At 51.4% G+C, this 19,810-nt stretch overlaps 1 protein-coding gene across 1 annotated transcript; it reads right to left on the reverse strand.

Annotated features, from left to right (window-relative positions):
- Window positions 1-7,448: 7,448 nt before the first annotated feature.
- Lrfn1 (leucine rich repeat and fibronectin type III domain containing 1) lies at window positions 7,449-19,810 on the reverse strand. Its single transcript, XM_051207184.1, has 4 exons — window positions 19,660-19,810; window positions 16,185-16,239; window positions 14,105-15,547; window positions 7,449-8,786 (listed from the first exon to the last, which is right to left on the reverse strand). Exons 3-4 carry the CDS (start codon window positions 15,508-15,510, stop codon window positions 7,886-7,888), a joined length of 2,307 nt encoding a protein of 768 aa, XP_051063141.1. The 5' UTR covers window positions 15,511-15,547; window positions 16,185-16,239; window positions 19,660-19,810; the 3' UTR covers window positions 7,449-7,885.

Genomic DNA, 19,810 nt, shown 5'->3' on the forward strand with positions numbered 1-19,810 from the left:
CCGGTCACGCTGTGACCTTAACCCTTTGCCCGTTCCCACTACTGCTCCATCCCTCCAATGTAGTCTAAATTGGGGAGCCCTGGCCTTTGGTGTCCTGAGAGATGGTTTCTCTTTCCTCACAGCATCACATACCTAGCCACACCCACACCTGCTCACCTACCTGACCCAGGAATTGGCGCTGCCGACTGAATTTGCCTCTGCTGGGTACATTTTAGTTTCCTGTCATCTTTTTTATCTCTTTGGACATATTATCAAGGATAGTACGTGTAAGCCTGGCTTAAAAAGCAGAGTCATGCAGCTCGGGAGACACTTGGGACTTGAGCATGGCTACACCATTACTGCTGGGTCTGGTGACCATGATGCTGGTCTTGGCTACAGCTGGCCCTGTCCCCCTTCCAAGCCCACTCTAGCCAGAAGAGGCTGGGGGAGGGGAGGCCCCAACCTGTCTCTCCATGGAAAGAGGGTGGGGGCTCCGGGAAAAGGCCACTCTTCAAACATTCATGATTGACCCTTCAATGGCTCAGGGTCAGGGGCTGGGCACCAGGCAAGGCCTGAGATGTCCACTTGCAGGCAGAGGACGCAGGAGCTGGGCTTTCTGGGTGCGCGCGTGTGCGTGCATGCACACACATACACACACACACACACACACACGTACGCACCCCTCATCGAATTCATAGCATCAGCTCTGCCCCCAGTGGCCCCTGATGCAGATTTCCAGTGATGGGGCAGCTGCCTTCTCTCCTGTGCACAGAGCACAGGGGAGGGGTCTGTCCTGGAGGGTGAGGGACCCAGGGAGCCTCCCTTGCTCCCACGTCCCGGTGTTGCTTTACAAGTCATGGAACCAGAACTGGAGATCAGTAGTTGGGTCCCAGGAAGCCCCCAGCACAGTGACGGTGGCCCAGTGTCTCCAGGGCAATGGGAGTGGGTCGGCCCCCTACTGCCTGTGCTGGGCAGGGTGGCCCAGGGCTCTTTGGTTCAGAACCAGGCTCCAGCTCATCTGGTCCGGTGCTGGCGCATGAGGGGTACGATGCTGGCCGGCGGCCCTGCCTTGGTGAGGAATGGATGCTTCAGGAGCTCAGCAGCAGTGGCCCGCTGGGCTGGGTCACGCACCAGCAGGCGGTCCAGGAAGCCTTTCAGGGATGGTGATGCCTATGAAGGGGCAAAGGTCATGGACCCTGCACTCTGTCATCTTCTCTTCTGGAACCTTCTCCAAGACAGCGTGTTGCTCAGAGAGGTGACTCGGCATTCCATTCCCAAAGACAATGATTCACGATGACACACAGTCTCCTGTAGCTCAGGGTACCCTCAAACTTACTGTGTGGCTGTGGGTGCCCTTGAACCCCTCACCTACCTGCCCGCTGGGACGACAGGCGTGTGCCACCGCCTCTGGGTTTATGTAGTGCTGGGGATTGAACCCACAGCCTCATGCATGCTCGGCAAGGACTGACTCAGGGTCACACCCTTGGCCCCACTCATGGTGAACCTTTTCCATGGATGTGGGTGGCATGTGCTGTTTGCCACCTTGACCGTTAACGCAGGGGCATCTCTGGAATACCAGGGAGACCAGAGGTTTCCAAGGAGGATGTACATTTCTCCTTTTGTGACAGTCCATCCCTGCCACCCCTGCACTCTGGAGGTGGAGGCAGGGGTCAGCTCAAGGTCAACCCTTCTACTCATTGAGCTTGTGGCCAGCCTGGGCTACATGAGGCCCTGTGCCCCGCAACCAAATGTTCCTCTACTGTCTGCAAAGTGGTACTGAAAACACTGCTCACCTGTGCCAAGAGGAGCATCCTAGACCCCTCTTCTCCCAACCCCTCCTCTCCTGTGTCCCGTGTGATGTAGGCCCGAGTGTCACTCAAAGTGATGTTGGGATTTCTCCTATTTTTATGTGTGTGTGTGTGTGTGTGTGTGTGTGTGTGTGTGTGTGTTCATGTGCATGTAGGTGTGTTTGTGTGTGAATGCACCTGGAGCACAAATGATCTCAGCTGTCATCCCTCAATACCTGTCCACCTGGTTTGGTTTTACTTTTCTTTTCCAGTTACTGTCCTGTGGTTTGTCCAGTGGGCTATGCTCGCTGTGCGCACAGTGAGCCCCAAGATCCTCCTAGTTTTGCCTCCCTGGCACTGGACTACAAGCGCGTGCCACCATGCCTGACTTCCCCCAACTCCAGAATGGGTTCTGGAGAACCGAACTCAGGTCTTCATACTTGTGAGGCTAGCACGTTGCCACCTGAGCCGGCCATCTCTCCAGCCCCAAGAGTGCATTGCTCCTATCATCAAAATTTGGAAATGCATAGATTGGAAGTCAGCCAAGACTACATAGTGAAACAGAGAGGGGAGAGAGAGAGAGAGAGAGAATGCTTTGGTGCTAGTTGATAAAATCACAACTTCCCCCAAGATCCTGTGGAACTGTGGGGTACGGTGATGTGGAGAGTTGAGGTTGGAGCGCAGCTGGACAGATAACTTAGCTGATAAGAGCCCCTGCTGTTCTTGCAGAGGACCCAAGTTCAATTCCAGGACCCACAACAGGCAGCTCACAACTGCCTGGAACTGAGTTTCCAGGGGATCCAACACATCTGGCCTCTGTGCGCACTACACTCATGTGTACACACCCCCACATACACACTTAAAGATAAAAGCTGGGTGGTGGTGGTGCACCCCTTTAATCCCAGCACTTGGGAGACAGAGGCAGGTGGACCTCTGTGAGTCTGAGGCCAGCCTGGTCTACAGAGTGAGTTTCAGGACAGCCAGGGTTGTGTTGAAAGACCCTGTTTCAAAAGCAAAAACAACAAAAAGAAATAAAAATTGATATAAAGATGGATGGATGGATAGATGATGGATAGATGGATAGATAGATGATAGATAGGTAAGTAGGTAGGTAGATAGATGGAGATAGAGAGGTAGATATAGATATATAGATAGATGATGAATACATATAGATAGATGATAGGTGGATATAGATGATAGATGATAAATGGATAGATAGATTTAGATAGATGATAGATGATGCATAGATAGATATAGATAGGTGATAGGTGATAGATATAGATAGATATAGATGATAGATAGAGAGATACAGATACATAGAGAGATGATAAAGAGCTGATGAGATGGGCCATCAGGTAAGGGCATTTGTCACTAAACTTGATGACCTAAATTCAATCCCAGGAACCCACGATGTGGAAAGGAGAGAACTAATAATGCAAACTGTCCTCTGTCTTCCACATGTACCACGTGCATGCACAATGAACGAATGAGTGAAGGAATGAATGAATGTGCATAGTTTAAGGAAGGAAAACCAAGTACAGTGGCTCATGCCCACGATCCCAGCAGTGTGGAGGTAGAGGCAGGACCGTGAATTTAAGGCCATCTTTGGCTACTTAAGATCTTGTCTAGAAACTTGGCATGGTTAGTGGATACCTTTAAGCCCAGCACTTCCTAGGCAGAGGCAGGTGGATTTCTGTGAGTTCAAGCCTGGTTTACTCGCGACATTCTAGGCCAGCCAGGGTTATATAGAAAGACACTGGAGGATGGGGGAATGACAAGAAAAGCCGGTTAGTATGTTTTAAATATTTCAAGCATTCTGTTGTGGAGCTGGAGAGATAGTTAAATATTTAGGAGCACCAGCTGCTTCTCCAGAGGGTCTAGGTTCAATTCCCAGAACATACATGGCAGCTCACACCTGTCTGTAACTCAGTACCTTTTCTGGCCTCCTCCGGCACCGATCACTGACGTGGGCACACAGATAGGCATGCAGGCAAAACACGTATGCACATAAAATAAAAAATAAATAAAAATATCACTATACTCTATTACGTCATCTGACTATTTGGAGTCTAGGGGTTTGTCATAGACCTGTTTTCCTCAGAACCATAGTTTTAAATCCTATGCTTAGGGCTGTATGGTCACAAAATGGCAGCAGAAACTAGAAGTCTCATATCCTCATACCAATCAATGAATTAATCAGGAAGGTAGAGAACAAACTTACCACCATGTAGCAAATGATGACAAGCTTATGACCCTCCTGCCTCAGCCTCCTGAGCGCTGGGATTATAGACATGTTTCTCTAGGACCATCTCTTTCCTTGCAGCCATTTGCTTGTGTTTTGAGACAGGGTTTCTCTATGTAACAGCCCTGGCTGGGCTACAATGCTCTTTGTAGACCGGCCTGGCCTTGAACTCAGAGATCCTTCTGCTTCTGCCTCCAGAGTGCTGGGATTAAAGTTGTGCATCACTACCTTGTGGCCTTCCTTACTATATTATCAGGTGGCCTGAAATTTGAGACCCTCCTGCCTCTGCCTCCCAAGTGCTGGATTGCAGCATGTGCCACCATGTCTAAGTTGGCCTATTTTATTCTTTGCTAAAGCCCCTACCCTGGACCAGGCGTGTGGCACTTGCCCAGTAAAGCTTATCCATCCCTGAGTTGCAGGGCAGCCAGAGTTACATATTGTGACCCTGCTTCTTACAGGGGTAATGAACTTCATGGTGTGATGTGTAGTGCCTTAGGTTCTATGCTATACTCATTCACACATTAGGAAGGATGTGTGAGCACAGGGCGCAGCTGGTGGGAGCACTTTGCGCCTAGGCATCATTGTGAGTGGCTTGTGTATGGGGCCAGTGGGTGAGAGAGCCACCTGGCCTGGAATTCTCCTGAGCTGATGTCCTTGCCGCCTCCCACCCTCTCTGCCCAGACCAGCTTCCTCCCTCTGGCTCTGTTTCTATTTCTGTCTTGCTCTCCTCCTCCCCAGGCCTCAGGGGGCCCCTAGCTGACTTGAAACCTTCTTCCTTTCTCCCCAGGATTAGGAAAGACTTTTCATGGCAAAGTATCTGCAAGGACTGAGGTGCCCAGAACCCCACCCCGCCACCCCAGTAAAGTCCTCAGTCCTTAGAGAGCCCCTCCTCTACCACCCTCCACTGCTCCCAGCATTCTCGATCCACTCACCACCCATCACGATCACACAGGTAAGCTGTGTATCAGCTGGCTTTGGAGACTTCCCTTTCCTCTGGGGTCTGACCACTGTAACATATGACTGTGGATATCTATCTATCTACACAATGTGGGCAGCCAGGAGGGGCAGAAACTGCCCAGCTGAAAGAGCTTAAAGTTGAGGATGGGTCAGAAGTTGGCCCACCTGCCTTTTACTATTACTGATGTTTTTAGCTTGGAGACAGTGTCTGACTAAGTTGCTCAGGCTGGCCTTAAACTCCTGGGCTCAAGCAATCAGCCTGCCCTAGCCTCCTGAGTAGCTGGGAATCCAGTTGTGTCATCTTGCCCAAATCCACCTGCCTTTTTGTTCTTTACTTATTTTGTTGGTGAAATCAAAAACAAAACAACAACAACAAAATCTCAGGGCCTCAAAACTCTGCATGTAGAAGATAATAGTCTTGAATTTTTTACTTTTTTGTATGTATGTCTGTGCATCACACACACATGCCTGCAGAAGCCAGAAAAGGACATGGGATCCCCTGGAACTGGGGAGCTGCCATGTGGGTACTGGGAGTCAAACCTGGGTCCTCCCAAATGTTCTTAACTACTGAGCCATCTCTCCAACCCCTAGTCTTGAACTTTAAAAACATTTTTATTGCATCTATTTGTTCATTTTGTTGGGGTGCACATGCACTATGGCACATGAGTCCTAGGGGTCCAGTTCAGACTGTCAGGCTTGGTGGCAAGAGTCTTTACTCACTGAGCCAACTTGCCAGCCCAGTCTTGGGGTTCTGATTCTCCTGATTCTACTACAGGCATTCTCTGACACGCCCAATTTCTACCCATGCGGTTCAGTCTATTTTCCCAGAACACATACCCATTAGTCTGACATTCCAGAAGCTAAGGAGGATGGTTTAAAGTTCAAGGCCAGCCTGGGCTACATATATCAAGATCCTGTCTTTAAAAAAAAAAAGTGCTGTTTGTGGTGTTGTACAAATATAAGCTCTGCACTCAGGAGGAAGAGACAGGATTGCCACAAGTTTGAAGCCAGTCTGAGATTGTGCATGGTAATGCAAACCCACAATCTCAGCATTTGATAGAGGCAGGAAAATTACTGAAACTTGAGAGGTTGAGAGGCTAGCCCAGCCTACATAGGAAGTTTTCAGGGAAACCCAGTGTTACATAGGGAGATCATGTCAAAAACAATATAACATAAGTACACGTGTGTGTGTGTGTGTGTGTGTGTGTGTGCCTGAGACGTCTCAGTGAGAAAGTGTTTGTGATGCAAACATGGGGACCTGAGTTAAGACCCCCAACACCCCCATAAATAACATCCATAACTCCAGTGCTGGAGGCAGAAATGGATATTGGAGAACCCTGGAGTTCACTGGCCAGCCAGTCTAGCCAAATTGATGAGCTCCCTGAGTGCCTCAAACCCCATCCCAACCCCTGTGGCTGGAGAAGTGGCTCAAAGGTCTTGAGTTGAACTCCCAGCAACCTCATAGTGGCTCACAACCATCTATAATGAGACTTGGTGCCCTCTTCTGTCATGCCGGGATATAAGGAGGCAGAATGTTGTAAACATAATAAATCATTTTTGTAAACCTTCCCCACTCACACATGGATGAATGCACCAGCACATACATGTACATACCACACACACCAAATAAGTAAATACTATGTGGAATTATTTTTTCATTGTTTTGAGATAGTCTAAGTAGCCCTAGCTGGTCTGGAACTCACTGTGTAGACCAGGCTGGCCTCAAGATCACGGAGATCTGCTATCCTCTGCCTCCCAAATTCTGAGATTAAAGGCGAGGGCTACCATGCTCAGCTGAAATTACCATTAAATAAACTAATCTCCATTTTTTGCCCTTCTGGTTAAGCCAGGACATATTATCTAGCCCACCTGGCTTCAGTGTCCTCACCTGTAGAGTGAGTTAACTGAATCCGAATCCTAGGGTTATTGTGAGGATTAGATGATTTGAGGGTTACCCACACCTGTCAGTCATTTTTTTGCTACTTCCCACCTCCAAGTCTGCCTGCCAGTTTCTCGAGCCTGTCATACTCTCTCCAGTCTGATTCAGAGTCCTCCTCCCCCAAGACAGGCGCGCGCGCGCGCGCGCGCACACACACACACACACACACACACACACACACACACACACACACACTTCAGCAGAGCCACCTCAGACACAGAAAAAAGTTTAATTCTGCTGCGGCGGAGGGTCCCGGCTCCGATAGAGAGAGGGATTTGGTTTTTGGATTTTGTCTGTGTGGGGACTCATTGTGGGGACGAGGAAGGCAGAGGAAGAGTCTGGTCCTTCAGTGGGACCTGCCCGGGAGATGGAGAGGAGAGGGAATCAGGAGGGACAAGGACCCAGGACAAAATAAATAAATAAATAAATAAAATTTAAAAAAATTAAGGGCGGTCAGAGAGAGAAGAGACAACCATGGGACAGAGGAGGACAAGTAAGGAAAGACTTAAGACAGACGACAGTGGGCAGGAAAGACGTGGACAGAGAGAAAAGAGGAGCCCCTCCCTCCAAACCGGACCAGGTGGGACCAGGGAGGGGGCTGGGGTTGAGGGGTCTGGAGGCTTTGGAGGCCGCCGCGGGGCAGAAAGAGATCTAGTCCAGCCAGATACAAGGAATGGGCCCCTCGCCCCTGCCCCAGGGTCCCGGGTGGGGGAGGGGACTCGTGTCTCAGTGCTGCAGTGTGGGGGGGCCCCGCCCCTGCCCGCGCTTCGCTGTGTAAGGCACCGGCTCCGGCAAGGTCCGCGAGCGCGCGGGGGGCGGGGCAGAGGGGTGGAGTCGGAGAGGCCGGCGGCCCGCCCCCGAGCCCGGACGCGGCCGGCCCCGCCCCTCGCGCATCCCTTCTCTCCAGCCTTCCCTGCATCCGGCCGGGCTGGGCTACCAAGTGCGGCCCCACGGGCGTCCCGGTGCCCGTGCGCCCGCCGCTCACACGGTACTCTCCAGCATCCATTCGGTGCTGGTGAAGGCCAGGCGTGCCCTGGCGGAGCCCAGCCCCAGGTCTCCATCTTCCCCGGCCGCGCCCCCTCCGGCCCCGTCCAGGTGTGGCGTGGACCGGTGGCGCTTTGTCCGCCGGGCGCGGCGCGGGTAACTGTGACTCTGGAACAGCGCTCCGTAGTCCCCGTCAAAGGAATAGCGTTGCTGCGGCCTCGGCCGGGCCGAGGCTCCCCCAGGAACCAGAGCTAGTGTCGGGGGCGCTGAAGTTGGAGGCCCTAAGGCCCCCGAACGGCTCCTTCGAGGACCTGTCACAGCCCTAGATTCCTCCCCAGAAGTTTCCTCGGAGGGCAGCAAGCACAGCGAGGTGGCAGAGCCACCCAGTGAGCGTCCAAGCACCACCTCTAGCTCAGCGGAAGTCGCCTCGGCCTCGGTCACCTTTGCCTCGATGGCTGCAGGGACAGCCACCTCCCGCAGCGCCTCGTAGCGGTCAGGAGCTGGTGGGGCGGAGGCCTGCTGCCCGCCGGAGCCTGCACCGTTGGTCTGAGAGCACACGTGGCTGACCCGAGGGGGAGACCTGGACGTGCCCTTGAGGCGACGGCTGTCCCCATCGCCGTACACCTTGTAGCGAATCATGAGCAGAACGATGAAAACGAGGACCGAGGCTACGATGACGCCCCCGATGGCGATGATCATGGTGCCGCCCAAGAAGTGGGCCCTCAGCGGGCGGCATGGCGCGGGATCTCCCGCCGTGGTGAATTGCACACAGCCTACCACTCTGGTAGCCGGCAGAGCGGTAGCCCCATCGTCGTAGACTGCCAGCACACACAAGTCATAGGCGCGGCCAGCTGCCAGATCATTCACCAGGAAGGTCTGGCTGGTAGAAGGGATCATCCTGCGGAAAGGGATGGGATCAGGACGGAGTTAGCCCCACTCCTGACCACACCCCCCTTCACTTTATGCCCCAACCACGAGAAACCATGCTACTGGTATCTACAGTGGCCATTCAAGGCAGTCCTCCATTAATATATTACCAGCCTTTCAGGATTGTGGCAAAGACCACGCCCCCTCATCTACATGCCCCGCCTCCAGACTTAACTTGAGTATCACCTACTGGGACTATGTCCATTCATACCTTGGACAATTGTCAGCTGCATATTATCTACCACTTAAGGAGCTCAATGTTATGGCCATTCCTCCTAATCTTCCTTGTTTCAGATGGATACTGAGGTCAACAGTTGTTTTATCCCTGCAAGGGCAATGGCTAACTTCCTCCCTCCACTTCCTGAATGCTGTTTGGTTTTGTTTTTGTGGGGGGGGGGAGTGATTACACCCAGGTCTTCCTTCAAGTACTCTACCCGGTTGAGCTACATTCCCATTCCCAGCCATAATCACACTTTGATCGGCATTTTTGCCTTGGGGAGAGGAGCTGCGATGCAGGACAAGCCCCACCTTTGGGTACAATCTCTAGCTCCTGGATCAGTTTCCCAAGCACCTCAGCTACTTATTTCCATTCATTCCCCTTCTAATTCACTCTGGCTTACAAGCCATGTCTCTTCAAGGCACCTTGAGACAGCTCCTCTTGAGGCAAACAGCTGTTCTATGTATGTATGTGTGCCGATCACTTTACCACCAGAATTCCAAAAATCAATTCCCCAAGTCTCATCTACAACGGACTAAGATGTAGACAAGTATGGGTTTATCGAATGAGGTGGGAGGTACAGCAACATCATCCAGTTAAACACTTAGCAGCCACAACTCGGGGATAGGATCTTCTCTCTTCCCTCGGTGACCATACACAAATTTCTTAACTTCTCTGTGCATCATTTCCCTCTGGTAGGGACAGTGAGTTAACAAGCCTGACTTCATCTGACTCACATTTACTAGTGTGTGTGTGTGTGTGTGTGTGTGTGTGTGTGTGTGTAGGAGAGAGGTCAGAGGACAGCTTGCAGGAGTCTGCTCTCTTCTTCTACCATGTGGGTCCCAGGGATTGAACTCGGGTCCTTAGGCTTGGTAGAGAGTGCCTTGATCCACTAAGCCATCTCACCAGCTGCATCCTCTATGTTCCTCTATGATCCACCTTAAGGACATTCCCTCCCGGAGACTTTGCTCTCTTTCGATGAGCATGTCTTGGAACAGTCTGTTTTGACTACTTCCATCCTCAGGGAACTCAGGCATGTGGAGTGCACTGACTGTCATGCCCGGCACCCAACCTCACAAACTCCTTAGTGGCTCACCGGGAATGAGCCAGCCCGGCCTCTTCCTCTACTTAAGACCATGCAGAACAAGTCCTGGCCCTCCTAAAAAGCCATGCCTCATCCCCACCTGTGCTTACCTGTCAGCGCTCCACAGGCCTGCCAGCCCTGGTCCTGAGACCCCCACCAAGGTCCCTGTCACCAGACACCACTCTCCACCCCAAGACTTCAAGCATAGGTCTCATGGTCTCAAGAATGCTCTTTACTTTCTCGTAAGGCTCTTTGTTTTTCATAGGCCACCCACCTCCAGCTGCCCTGACCCCTTTCTTAAATTAACTTTCCCTTTTCCTCTGCTAGAGGCTTGGATTCCCATGTTTCTTCTCTCCCAAAAAAACCAGTTGCTAAGGACTCCCCCCCCCCCCCTTTTCAAGGACAGTCAGTGGCTCCTTAAGAAAGCCTGAGCCCAGGAGTCTCTCATTGGCTGCCGGACCAGAGCAAGCAGCCTAGCAGGCTTCTGGTTGGATGTCACCTCAGCCCATGGCTGCAGAGAGGAAGTTAACCCCTGCAGTGCCTATGTGCTAGCATCTGCAATGGAGGATGCAGGATAGAACAGGGACCCCATGGAGAAAAGAGTCCTGGGAACTTGCCCACCTGGGGTCATCAAGATCTGTTTGCATGCTGGATCTGGAACTTTCCCCCAACCTGTCACATAGTGGCTGTGGATCAGAAAAGAGCAGTGAATAGAGATGGGGGGAAAAATACAATCTGATTGACAGAAATGCACCATCCATCTCTCCTCCATCCCTGCCTGGCAAACACTAGGTATTCAATAAGTGTGCACTCAAGCATATGAAAAATAGCTCTGCTCCTTTCTGCATCTGAGAGCAAATGATCTCTCCCACAGAGCCTCAGGTTCTGTGTCTGAAAAGAAAGAGAATGCAGGGTGTGGTAGGGCACCTACCTAGAATCCCCCAGTGAGGGGCTGAGGGGATGGCTCAGTGGTAGAGCCCCTGCCTAGAATCGCCCAGTGAGGGGCTAGGAGCATTATAGAGTGATTGCCTAGCATGGGTGAGGCCCTGTGTTCCATCAACAGTACCACAAAGAAATGAATAAATAAAAATAAAATAAAGGCTGGCAAGATGGCTATGTGGGTAAGGGTGCTTGCCACCATACCTAACAACCAGAGTTCGATCCCCAAGAGTCACATGGTCGAAGGAGATTTACACAAGATGTCCTCTGATCACTATATGCATGCTATGGCAAAATGCCCCCCCAAACAAATGTGATTTTAAAAATGTTAAGTAGCGCACACACATACAAAAGCAACTTTAAGTTTTTTAAATGAAATGAATGGTAGTGATGGTAAGTGCTACATAACGGAGTAGGAAGTAGAAATGGCGGCATCTTTGGACACAGTTTATGAAGGCTTCTGTTTGCTGCCTTGGTTTGCTGACTGCTTGTTAGAATGGGTCAGTCTAATCCATCTAGGGAGGGCATCTGACACAGAGTCAATCATGTCATCAGTGTGGGACAGCCAGAAGCAAAAGGAAGAATTCTGTACTTGGTATAGTCCCTGAAATTTCAGAACACCATGAGTTCCCTGCCAGCCTATCTCAAAACCAAAAGAAAAGCAGAGCCCAGAGGAAAGAGAGGCCCCTGGCAGGCAGGGATGGAGGCATGAGGCTGGCTTTTTTGTGTGGGCTGAGCACACTCAAGTTTTGGGGGTGACCACAGATGGGGAAATGGTCCCAGACCCTCTGATAACCCCAAGAAGGTGAAGCCCAGACTAGACATGCAGCAGCCACTCTACAATGCAGAAGGAAGGCAAACACAACATGCATCTATGCACCAGCAGCCATTTATCAAGTGCCCACTGTGTGCCAGCGCGTCCATGGCTGAGAGTCACACTGACAAACTACCAGGATGGAGAGACCACAGGGCTCAGGCCCCACTACCCACTGAACTCCTCAGGTCCCCGGTGCCAATGGTCACTTTGGAAGCAGCTAAGCTGCCTTTTCTTATTGCTTTGTTTGCTGAGGCAAAAATCTCACTGTAGAGCTCACTTGGACCTCAAAGCCACTACATAACCCAGACTGACCTTGGACTGAAGATCCTCTTGCTTCAGCCCCTCAAGTGCTTGGATCACAGACATGTGCCAGCCACATCAGCCTCGGAGCTGTCCTTTGTACCCAGGAAACACACATATTGAATAGCTACTGTTTCCCAGATAAAAATGGAAGTGAGGTAGGTAACTATAAATTCTCATTTCAGGGCTAGACAGTGGTGGTGCACGCCTTTAACCCCAGCACTCAGGAGGCAGACACAGGTGGATCTCTGTGAGTTCGATGCCATTTGGTCTACATATCGAGTTCCAGCACAGCCAGGGCTACACAGTATAATAAGTAAGGGCTACAAGTAATAATAAGTGAATTTCTGTGCATCTCCATCATATGGTTCTTTTTCTTCTCTATAACCTGCAGCCACACCCAAGTCTGGGCCCTGTGCAGTGCAGAAGTAACTTATAAGTACTGATCAGTATTTTTGTCAACTTGACACAAGCTAGGGTCATCTGGGAACCTCAACTGAGAAAATGCTTCCATCAGACTGGCCTGTAGGGAAGTCTGTGGGCGCATTTTCTTAACTAATGATTGACACAGGATGGGAGGGCCCAGCTCAGTGTGGGTGGGGCCACCCATGGGCAGGGGGTCCTGAGTTATATAAGAAAATAGACAAAACAAGGCATGGAGAGGAAACCAGGAAGCAACACTACTCCACGGCCTCTGCTTCAGACCCTTCATCGTGCTTCCTGTCTTGAATTCCTGCTCTGATTTCCTTCATTGCTGCACTGTGACTTTAGAGTTATAAGATGAAAAGTAAACCCTTTCCTCCCCAGATTGCTCTTGGTCAGAGTGGGGTTTTTTTGGTTTGGTTTTGGTGGTCATTGTGTTTTTTGTTTTGTTTTGTTGTTGCTTTGGGACAAAGCTTCTCTGTGTAACTCTGGCTGGGTCTGAAACTTACTCCATAGACCAGACTGGCCTCAAACTCAGGGATCCACCTGCCTCTGATTCCTGAGTGCTGGGATTAAAAGTGTGTGCCACCACGACTTGGTCACAGTGTTTATCACAGTAATAGAAATCAAACTAGAACATTACATTTCTATTTTTCTCATGCTTTTTTGCTTTCTGTTTCTATAGTCAATCCGATTGGAATACTAGTATCGACATAAATAGAAATGTAACTATAAACGCATGTGTTTTATGTGCCACAATGTTTAACTGATGGGATTCATGAACAGAGGCCCCTGGAGAGCAAGTGATGCTAACCATGAACCCTGTGGAATATTTGTTGTTTGGGACTGGGAATGGAGCTCAGTGCCTCCCCCAGCTTAGCAAGTACTCTACCACAGAGCCACGCCCCCAGCCCCTCACTGGGGGATTCTAGGCAGGGGCTCTGCCACTGAGCCACGCCCCCAGCCCCTCACTGGAGGATTCTAGGCAGGGGCTCTACCACTGAGCCACGCCCCCCAGCCCCTCACTGGGGCATTCTAGGCAGGGGCTCTACCACTGAGCCACGCCCCCAGCCCCTCACTGGGGGATTCTAGGCAGCGGCTCTACCTTACTATAACTGAGCTCCACCTCCAGCCCTCTTTTTTTCTACTTTTTAAATTTTGAGACAGAGTGTCTCCAAGCTGTCCAGGCCAGCCTTGTCCTTGTAATCCTCCTGCCTCAGCTTCCCAAAAACTAGGATCTCATGTCTGAAGCACCAGGCCCTGTTCAGTTTTATAACTCCATTGCCCAACCCTTCACTGGCTCATGTTGTGTTGCACAAACATCTCCTTAGCTCAAGAAAAACAAAGACAGCAGAGCAGAAAAAAAAAAAAAAAAAAAAAAAAAAAAGGAGGTATCTACAGGCCTATCCAAAGCCCCATCTAAGCAAGGTCAAAGGGATGGATGAGCAGATGGGACGGAGGGCAGGATGGGTCGGAGGGGAGTTCCTGGGGCTGCAGTACCGCACTCACCTGTAGACTAGAGAGTCATCCGCAGAGCTGTTGTATTGTACTTGGTACATGCGGATGCCAGGCACTGGCCTCTGGGCCGGCCAGCGGATGAGCACAGAGCTGGAGGTGAGTTCAGCAGCCACAAGTCGGCGTTCAGTGGCTGAGTCGTTGGCACCAGGTCGGCCCGGTGTGGCGATGTCAGAAGAACCAGGCTCAGTGAGAGGCGGCGGGGCAGCAGGCGGGGGTGCCATCAATGGTAGAGGTACTACACATACCTCCACCGGTGCGGTAGCTTCCCCGGCAGCATTGGAGGCTATGCAAGTGAAGGTACCGCTGTCCCTCAAGGTGGTGATGGTCACATCCAGCGTTCCATCCCCACGGACCCGGGTCCGGCTGGAGTTCCCCAGCAGCCGCCCATCAGGTGCCACCCAATGCACCACGGGCTCAGGGTCACCCACCGCCCGGCAGCGCAGACTGACAGCTTGGCCCTCTACTACCAGGGCCTTGCCCCCTGCCTGCCGCGTGATGAGCGGAGGCTCACATAGAAATTCCTCCTCCGGAATGGACCAGAAGTAGCGGTCAGTGAGATGCTCAGGTGTGGCGCATGTCTCCAAGTCATCCTCCCTGGTCAGGCGCCGCAGCCAGAGCAGTTCACAGTTGCAATGCAATGGGTTGCCACCAAAGCTGACGGTCAGTGGGGTGGGTGGCTTGGGCCCACCACCCTGGGACCTCAGGAAGAGCCCGTCGGGGGGTAGTTTATGCAGACGGTTAGAGGTCATGTCCAAGCGCACGAGTTTGTGCAGCTGCACGAAGGTGCCCTCCGCAATATGATCAATGAGGTTGTGGTCCAGTGTGAGGGTGTTCAAGTTCACCATCTGACCCACGGCCTCCCATGGCAGTGCCTCCAGGTTGTTGTAGGACAGATCCAGGTCTTCCACAGTGGACAGGAAGGCGTCAAAAGCTGCCGACTCCACCTTACGGATCTGATTGTTGCCGAGGATCAAGTGGCGGAGGTTACCCAAGCCTCGGAGCTGGTCCCCACGCACCTCCGCCAGGCGGTTGCTGTCGAGGTGCAGGGCCCGGAGTGCACGGAGGTCAGCAAAGGCGCCGGCTGCCACCTGACCAATAGTGTTGCGAGACAGGGTGAGGTGGACTAGGCTGGTCATGTTGGCGAAATCTCGACGACGGACAGCCGCAATGAAGTTGTCAGTGAGCCGCAGCTCTACTACGCGCCTGTCGATGGCGGGCGGTACGAAGAGCAGGCCGGTCTTGGCACACAGCATGGTCAATGTCGGTGCCACGTTCTGGCAGATGCAGCGACCAGGGCAGGGCTGGCCGCGAGATGCCCCTGCCCAGAGCAGCAGCAGGAAAGGGAGAGCAGCAGGCGGTGGCGAGAGAAGCCCAGAGGAGAAGGGGCCTGGAGCCATGGTGCAGGGAGGAGGCAGGAGAAGCAGGAAGTGAGACCTGGAGGGGAGGAAGATGGTCAACCAGGCAACCTGGCTTGGTCCCCACCCCTGCAACCCAGGGACGTACTGCTGAAAGTCAAACGGGATCCTTTAACTCCCGGTGAATGAGTTCTGGACAACAGACTTCAAAACAGCTGGCACCCATGGCCATCTTTCCTTTTCTTTTTTGAGACACGGTCTCACTATGTAACCTGGGCTGACCCTGACCTAAACTCACTTTGTAAACCAGGCTGGCCTCAAAAATCCCACAGATCAGCCTGACTCTGCCTCGAGAGGGCTAGGATTAAAGTCCTGGGACACCACCTGGCCTTTCTTTTTTCTGAGACAAAGAATCACTGTATCTCTGGTTGGCTTTGAACCCATGATCTTCCTGTGTCTGTCTTTTAAGTGCTTGCATTACAGAGCTGGGCCAAAACACCCCAATCTGACTACAAAATCTCCATAGCGATTGGCAAATCTCCACTGCTGTCACTCTGAGGTCTTCTACTCTCCCAACTGTCATGCTTCTAGGAGCTTCCCAATTGCCCATGACCTCCCAGCCCACCAGATAGTTTAGAATCACTGTTGGCTGAAATTTAGGACCAAGGATGACAAACACACACACTCTGAATTCCGATTCCAGCTGTGACACTTACTAGCTATGTGACCTTGGGCACATGTCTGAACCTCTCTGAATCTCGGTTTCTTCATCTGTAAAAAAGGAGAGAAAAAACAGGCGTTTGGTGAAGGTTATGGTCACTCTTAGTAAGCACAGCAGTTAGGGCTGCATCTGCCACGTACAATGTTCTGGGTTGAACACGTACTAGAAAGTATTAGCTGCAACAACCCTGGGTGCCTAATACATTCCAAGTGCCGAACTGTGTGTTATGGTAAGAGTGAGTGCTTTCATTTTTAGCTATTATTAATATTGTGTATGAGTGGCAGGGTCAGGGGACACGTTTGTGGCATTGGCTCTTTCTTCCCTCCTTCATGTGGCTCCCAGGACTCGAACTTAGGTTGCTGGGTTTGTGCAGCAAGCTCCCTCACCTGATGAGCCATCTTGCTGGCCTACAGGTGCTTTAAAATCAAACACGTTTGAGGGCAAATTCCAGTTCTCTCATTTACTAACTCTAGGAGACCACAGGAATGATTCCCACACCTAAGCCATAATTTCTTCATTTTTCTCCCTTTTTGTTGTAGGATCTGAGTGAGTTCCAGGACAGTCAGAGCTATACAGAGAAACCCTGTGTCAAAAAACCAAAAAAAAAAAAAAAAAAGGAAAAAAATTTTTTTTGTTATTTTTCACTTGTTTGTTTATGGTATAGTGGTGTTATTATGTAGTCTAGGATGGTTTTGAACTCACGGATCTCCCCAATAATAAGTTTTGCTACTGTTATTGAGACAAGGTCTCACTATGTAGACCAGGCTGGCCTTGAATTCAGAGATCCACCTGCCTCTGCCACCCAAGTCCTGGAATGAAGGGCATGTCCACCACATCCTGTTCTTATGACAGGATAGTATGTAGTGCATGCCGTTCTAGAACTTGCTATACACTTGAGGCTGGCCTTGAAATCTTGATCTTCCTGCTTCAGCCTTCCAAGTATTAGAATCACAGGTGCATGCTACCACACCTGGACAGGCTGAAATGGCTTGACTTTGTATGTTAAAACAATAAGATCTTCACGGAGTTTATGCATGGAATCCACTGAGTATGATGCCTAGAATACAGTAAGCACGCAATGAATATTAAGGCCCTCCACCTAAATTGGTGGATGAAACAAAACAAAATGGAAAAGGTGGGCAGAGTCGAGAAAAAAGCATCAGAATTAACCTCAGTCTGGGGAAGTCCTCCTGAGTATGGTTTCTTTCTAGGTTTAACTGAGCTCCGGAGCAGGGGTAGCCAGTACCAACAGTAGGTACACAGGAGGCCCATGTACACCTACAGGCGCATGTGTGCATACACACGATGCCTCTGCTCCAGGCAAAACCTTCCGGCGGGAATTCCCCCTCCAGCAGCTGCAACCCACGACATGTCAGCTCCCGTCACAACACAGGGTGGGCGGTGGGGGAGGGGGCAAAGAGGAAAGGATGGGAAGGGGGGCATCCTTGAAGCTTTTCACCCCACCCTGTCCTATGCCCCAGCCCCTGCTGACCAACTTTTAAGGAATCTATATACAATGGTAGCCATATGTGACCTTGATCTTTTTGCCCTGGGGAAGAAGACTGGGACCAAGAAAGCTGGAGAGAGTCTGAGAGAGCCAGAAGGAGGCACGTGGGGAGGAATGGAGAGAATGACTAGAAGGGAGCGGGGCAAAACGACGAAGTAGCTTCCCAAGGCAGAGAAGTAAGCTTGGTAAGGTTCAGCACAACATGTGCCTGGAATCCACCAATGAGGGCCTGGGGGCGTGGCCTGGTGGGAGAGCACCAGCCTAGAATCCAGCAATAAGGCTGGGGGGGCGTGGCTCAGTGGGAGGGCACGTGCCTAGAATCCCCCAGTGAGGGGCTGGGGCGTGGCTCGGTGGAAGCATGTTTGCCTAACATGCTTGAGCTCCTGGGTTCCCTCCCCAGCACTGCAAAAAGGGGACAACCAGGTATGGTGGCAGACACCTGTAATCCCAGCACTCAAGAAGTTCAAAGATGTAGGCTAGCCTGGGCTACATGTGGAGACCTTGTCTCAAGAAACCAAAAAGGAGCTGAAAAGACAGGTAACAGTGGAACAAAGAAGAAAACAATCCGAGTGAAGACGAAAACACAGCAAAGAGACTGAGCCAGAGAGACGAACAGAAGAGGAAGAGGACAGAGAAGCAGAGGAAGGAAGAAACAAGGAGAGAAGGAGGCAGAAATGGGCTGAAGAGAGAGACTGAGGCCGGGCCAGGGCAGCCCAACATCTCCGTGCACCCCCATCCCCATTCTGCCTTCCTTCCCCTCTAGGCTGTTCTGTACTGACTTGGGACCCAGGTCTGGAAAGCAAGCCTCCATCATTAGGAGCCCTGTAAGGCACCTGATTGCTTTGGGTCTCTGGGGCCCAGAACCCTGTTCTGTGAATCAAGCAGGGAGCGTCTCCTCACACAGCTGCAGCACACTCTTAGGTAAGGCAGCTACAGTGAGAACAGCCATCGGCTACCCAAAGGCCGTGGCACCTCTCAGGGTCCGAATCCCATCCCTCTGCCAGGGTTCACACCCCAAGTCCCGGGCTTATTTTGAAGAGGGCTCAAATAAGAACAGTTTGTAGCTGGGCGGTGATGGCGCACGCCTTTAATCCCAGCACTCGGGAGGCAGAGGCGGGTGGATCTCTGTGAGTTCCAGGCCGGGCTGGTCTATAAGAGTGAGTTCCAGGACAACTAGAGCTATACAGAGAAACCCTGCCTGGCAAAACCTAAAAACAAAACAAAAAGGATATTTTGTAACAAGTTTATCTTAGCCTCAGACTATATAAATGCTACATAAAGGTTAGATGACCCTAACATTGTGTCTGTTTGTATGTGTGAGTGAGATGCTGGGGATGGAATCCAGGGCCTTGTGCATGCTAAGCAAATGTGCTCTGGCTAAGCCACACCCCCCAGTCCCTCACTATTGGATTCCAGGCAAGTGTTCTACAAGTGAGCTATTCCACCCTCCTTTTTTTCTCTTCCTCCTGCTCCTTTCCTCCTTCTCCCCCTCCTCTTCCTTCTTTTTCTGAAACTGGGTCCCACTGTGTGGCCTCAAACTCACAATTCTCCTGCTTCAGCCTACCGAGTACTGGGATCACAGGCCTGTATCACCACACTGGCAGGGGTTAGTCCATGCCTACAAACACTTATGGCCCCTTACTGATAAAATGGGACAGGCCCCATTTTTGTGACCACCTTATCTATCTTGAGAGATGTCATATGCTGACATATGGGTTCCCTCTGAGTCTCCTGACCAGCATGAGATGAACCCTTACCCAACTACAATGCTCATAGGCTCATCTCTACTCTTTAGTGGGAGTGGGCACCTACCTCTCTGGACACTGTGGCATCCTGCACTTGAGTACACTTAAGTAGAACTCTGAGCCTAGGCTCGCTCAGAATGGGTGGTTTCACCCCGCATCCCTTGCCCGGCCCAAGGCACAACCCACATCCCTTGCCCAGCACAAGACACTATGCTTACCTCTCTTCAAGGAGTCAGGGCCTGGGCCTGTACCTGCAAAAGAAAAAAAACATAGTTAGCATCTTCCAGCTTCTTTCTAGTCATCCAGGCCTACCTTGGAGACCATCTGAGCCAAGGGAATCCCTACAGTGATTGCTTTCTCAGGCCCCTA

Source organism: Phodopus roborovskii, unplaced genomic scaffold (genome assembly GCF_943737965.1).
Source record: "Phodopus roborovskii unplaced genomic scaffold, PHOROB, whole genome shotgun sequence".
Classification (NCBI taxonomy): Eukaryota; Metazoa; Chordata; class Mammalia; order Rodentia; family Cricetidae; genus Phodopus; species Phodopus roborovskii.

What these genes read in the sequence shown, in the direction of transcription:
- Lrfn1 (XM_051207184.1), bottom strand. Translation starts at nt 15,510, where the DNA reads ATGGCTCCAGGCCCCTTCTCCTCTGGGCTTCTCTCGCCACCGCCTGCT. An exon ending in GATGACTCTCTAGTCTACAG is followed by an intron (nt 8,787 to 14,104) that starts GTGAGTGCGGTA and finishes CCCTTTCCGCAG; the next exon opens with GATGATCCCTTCTACCAGCC.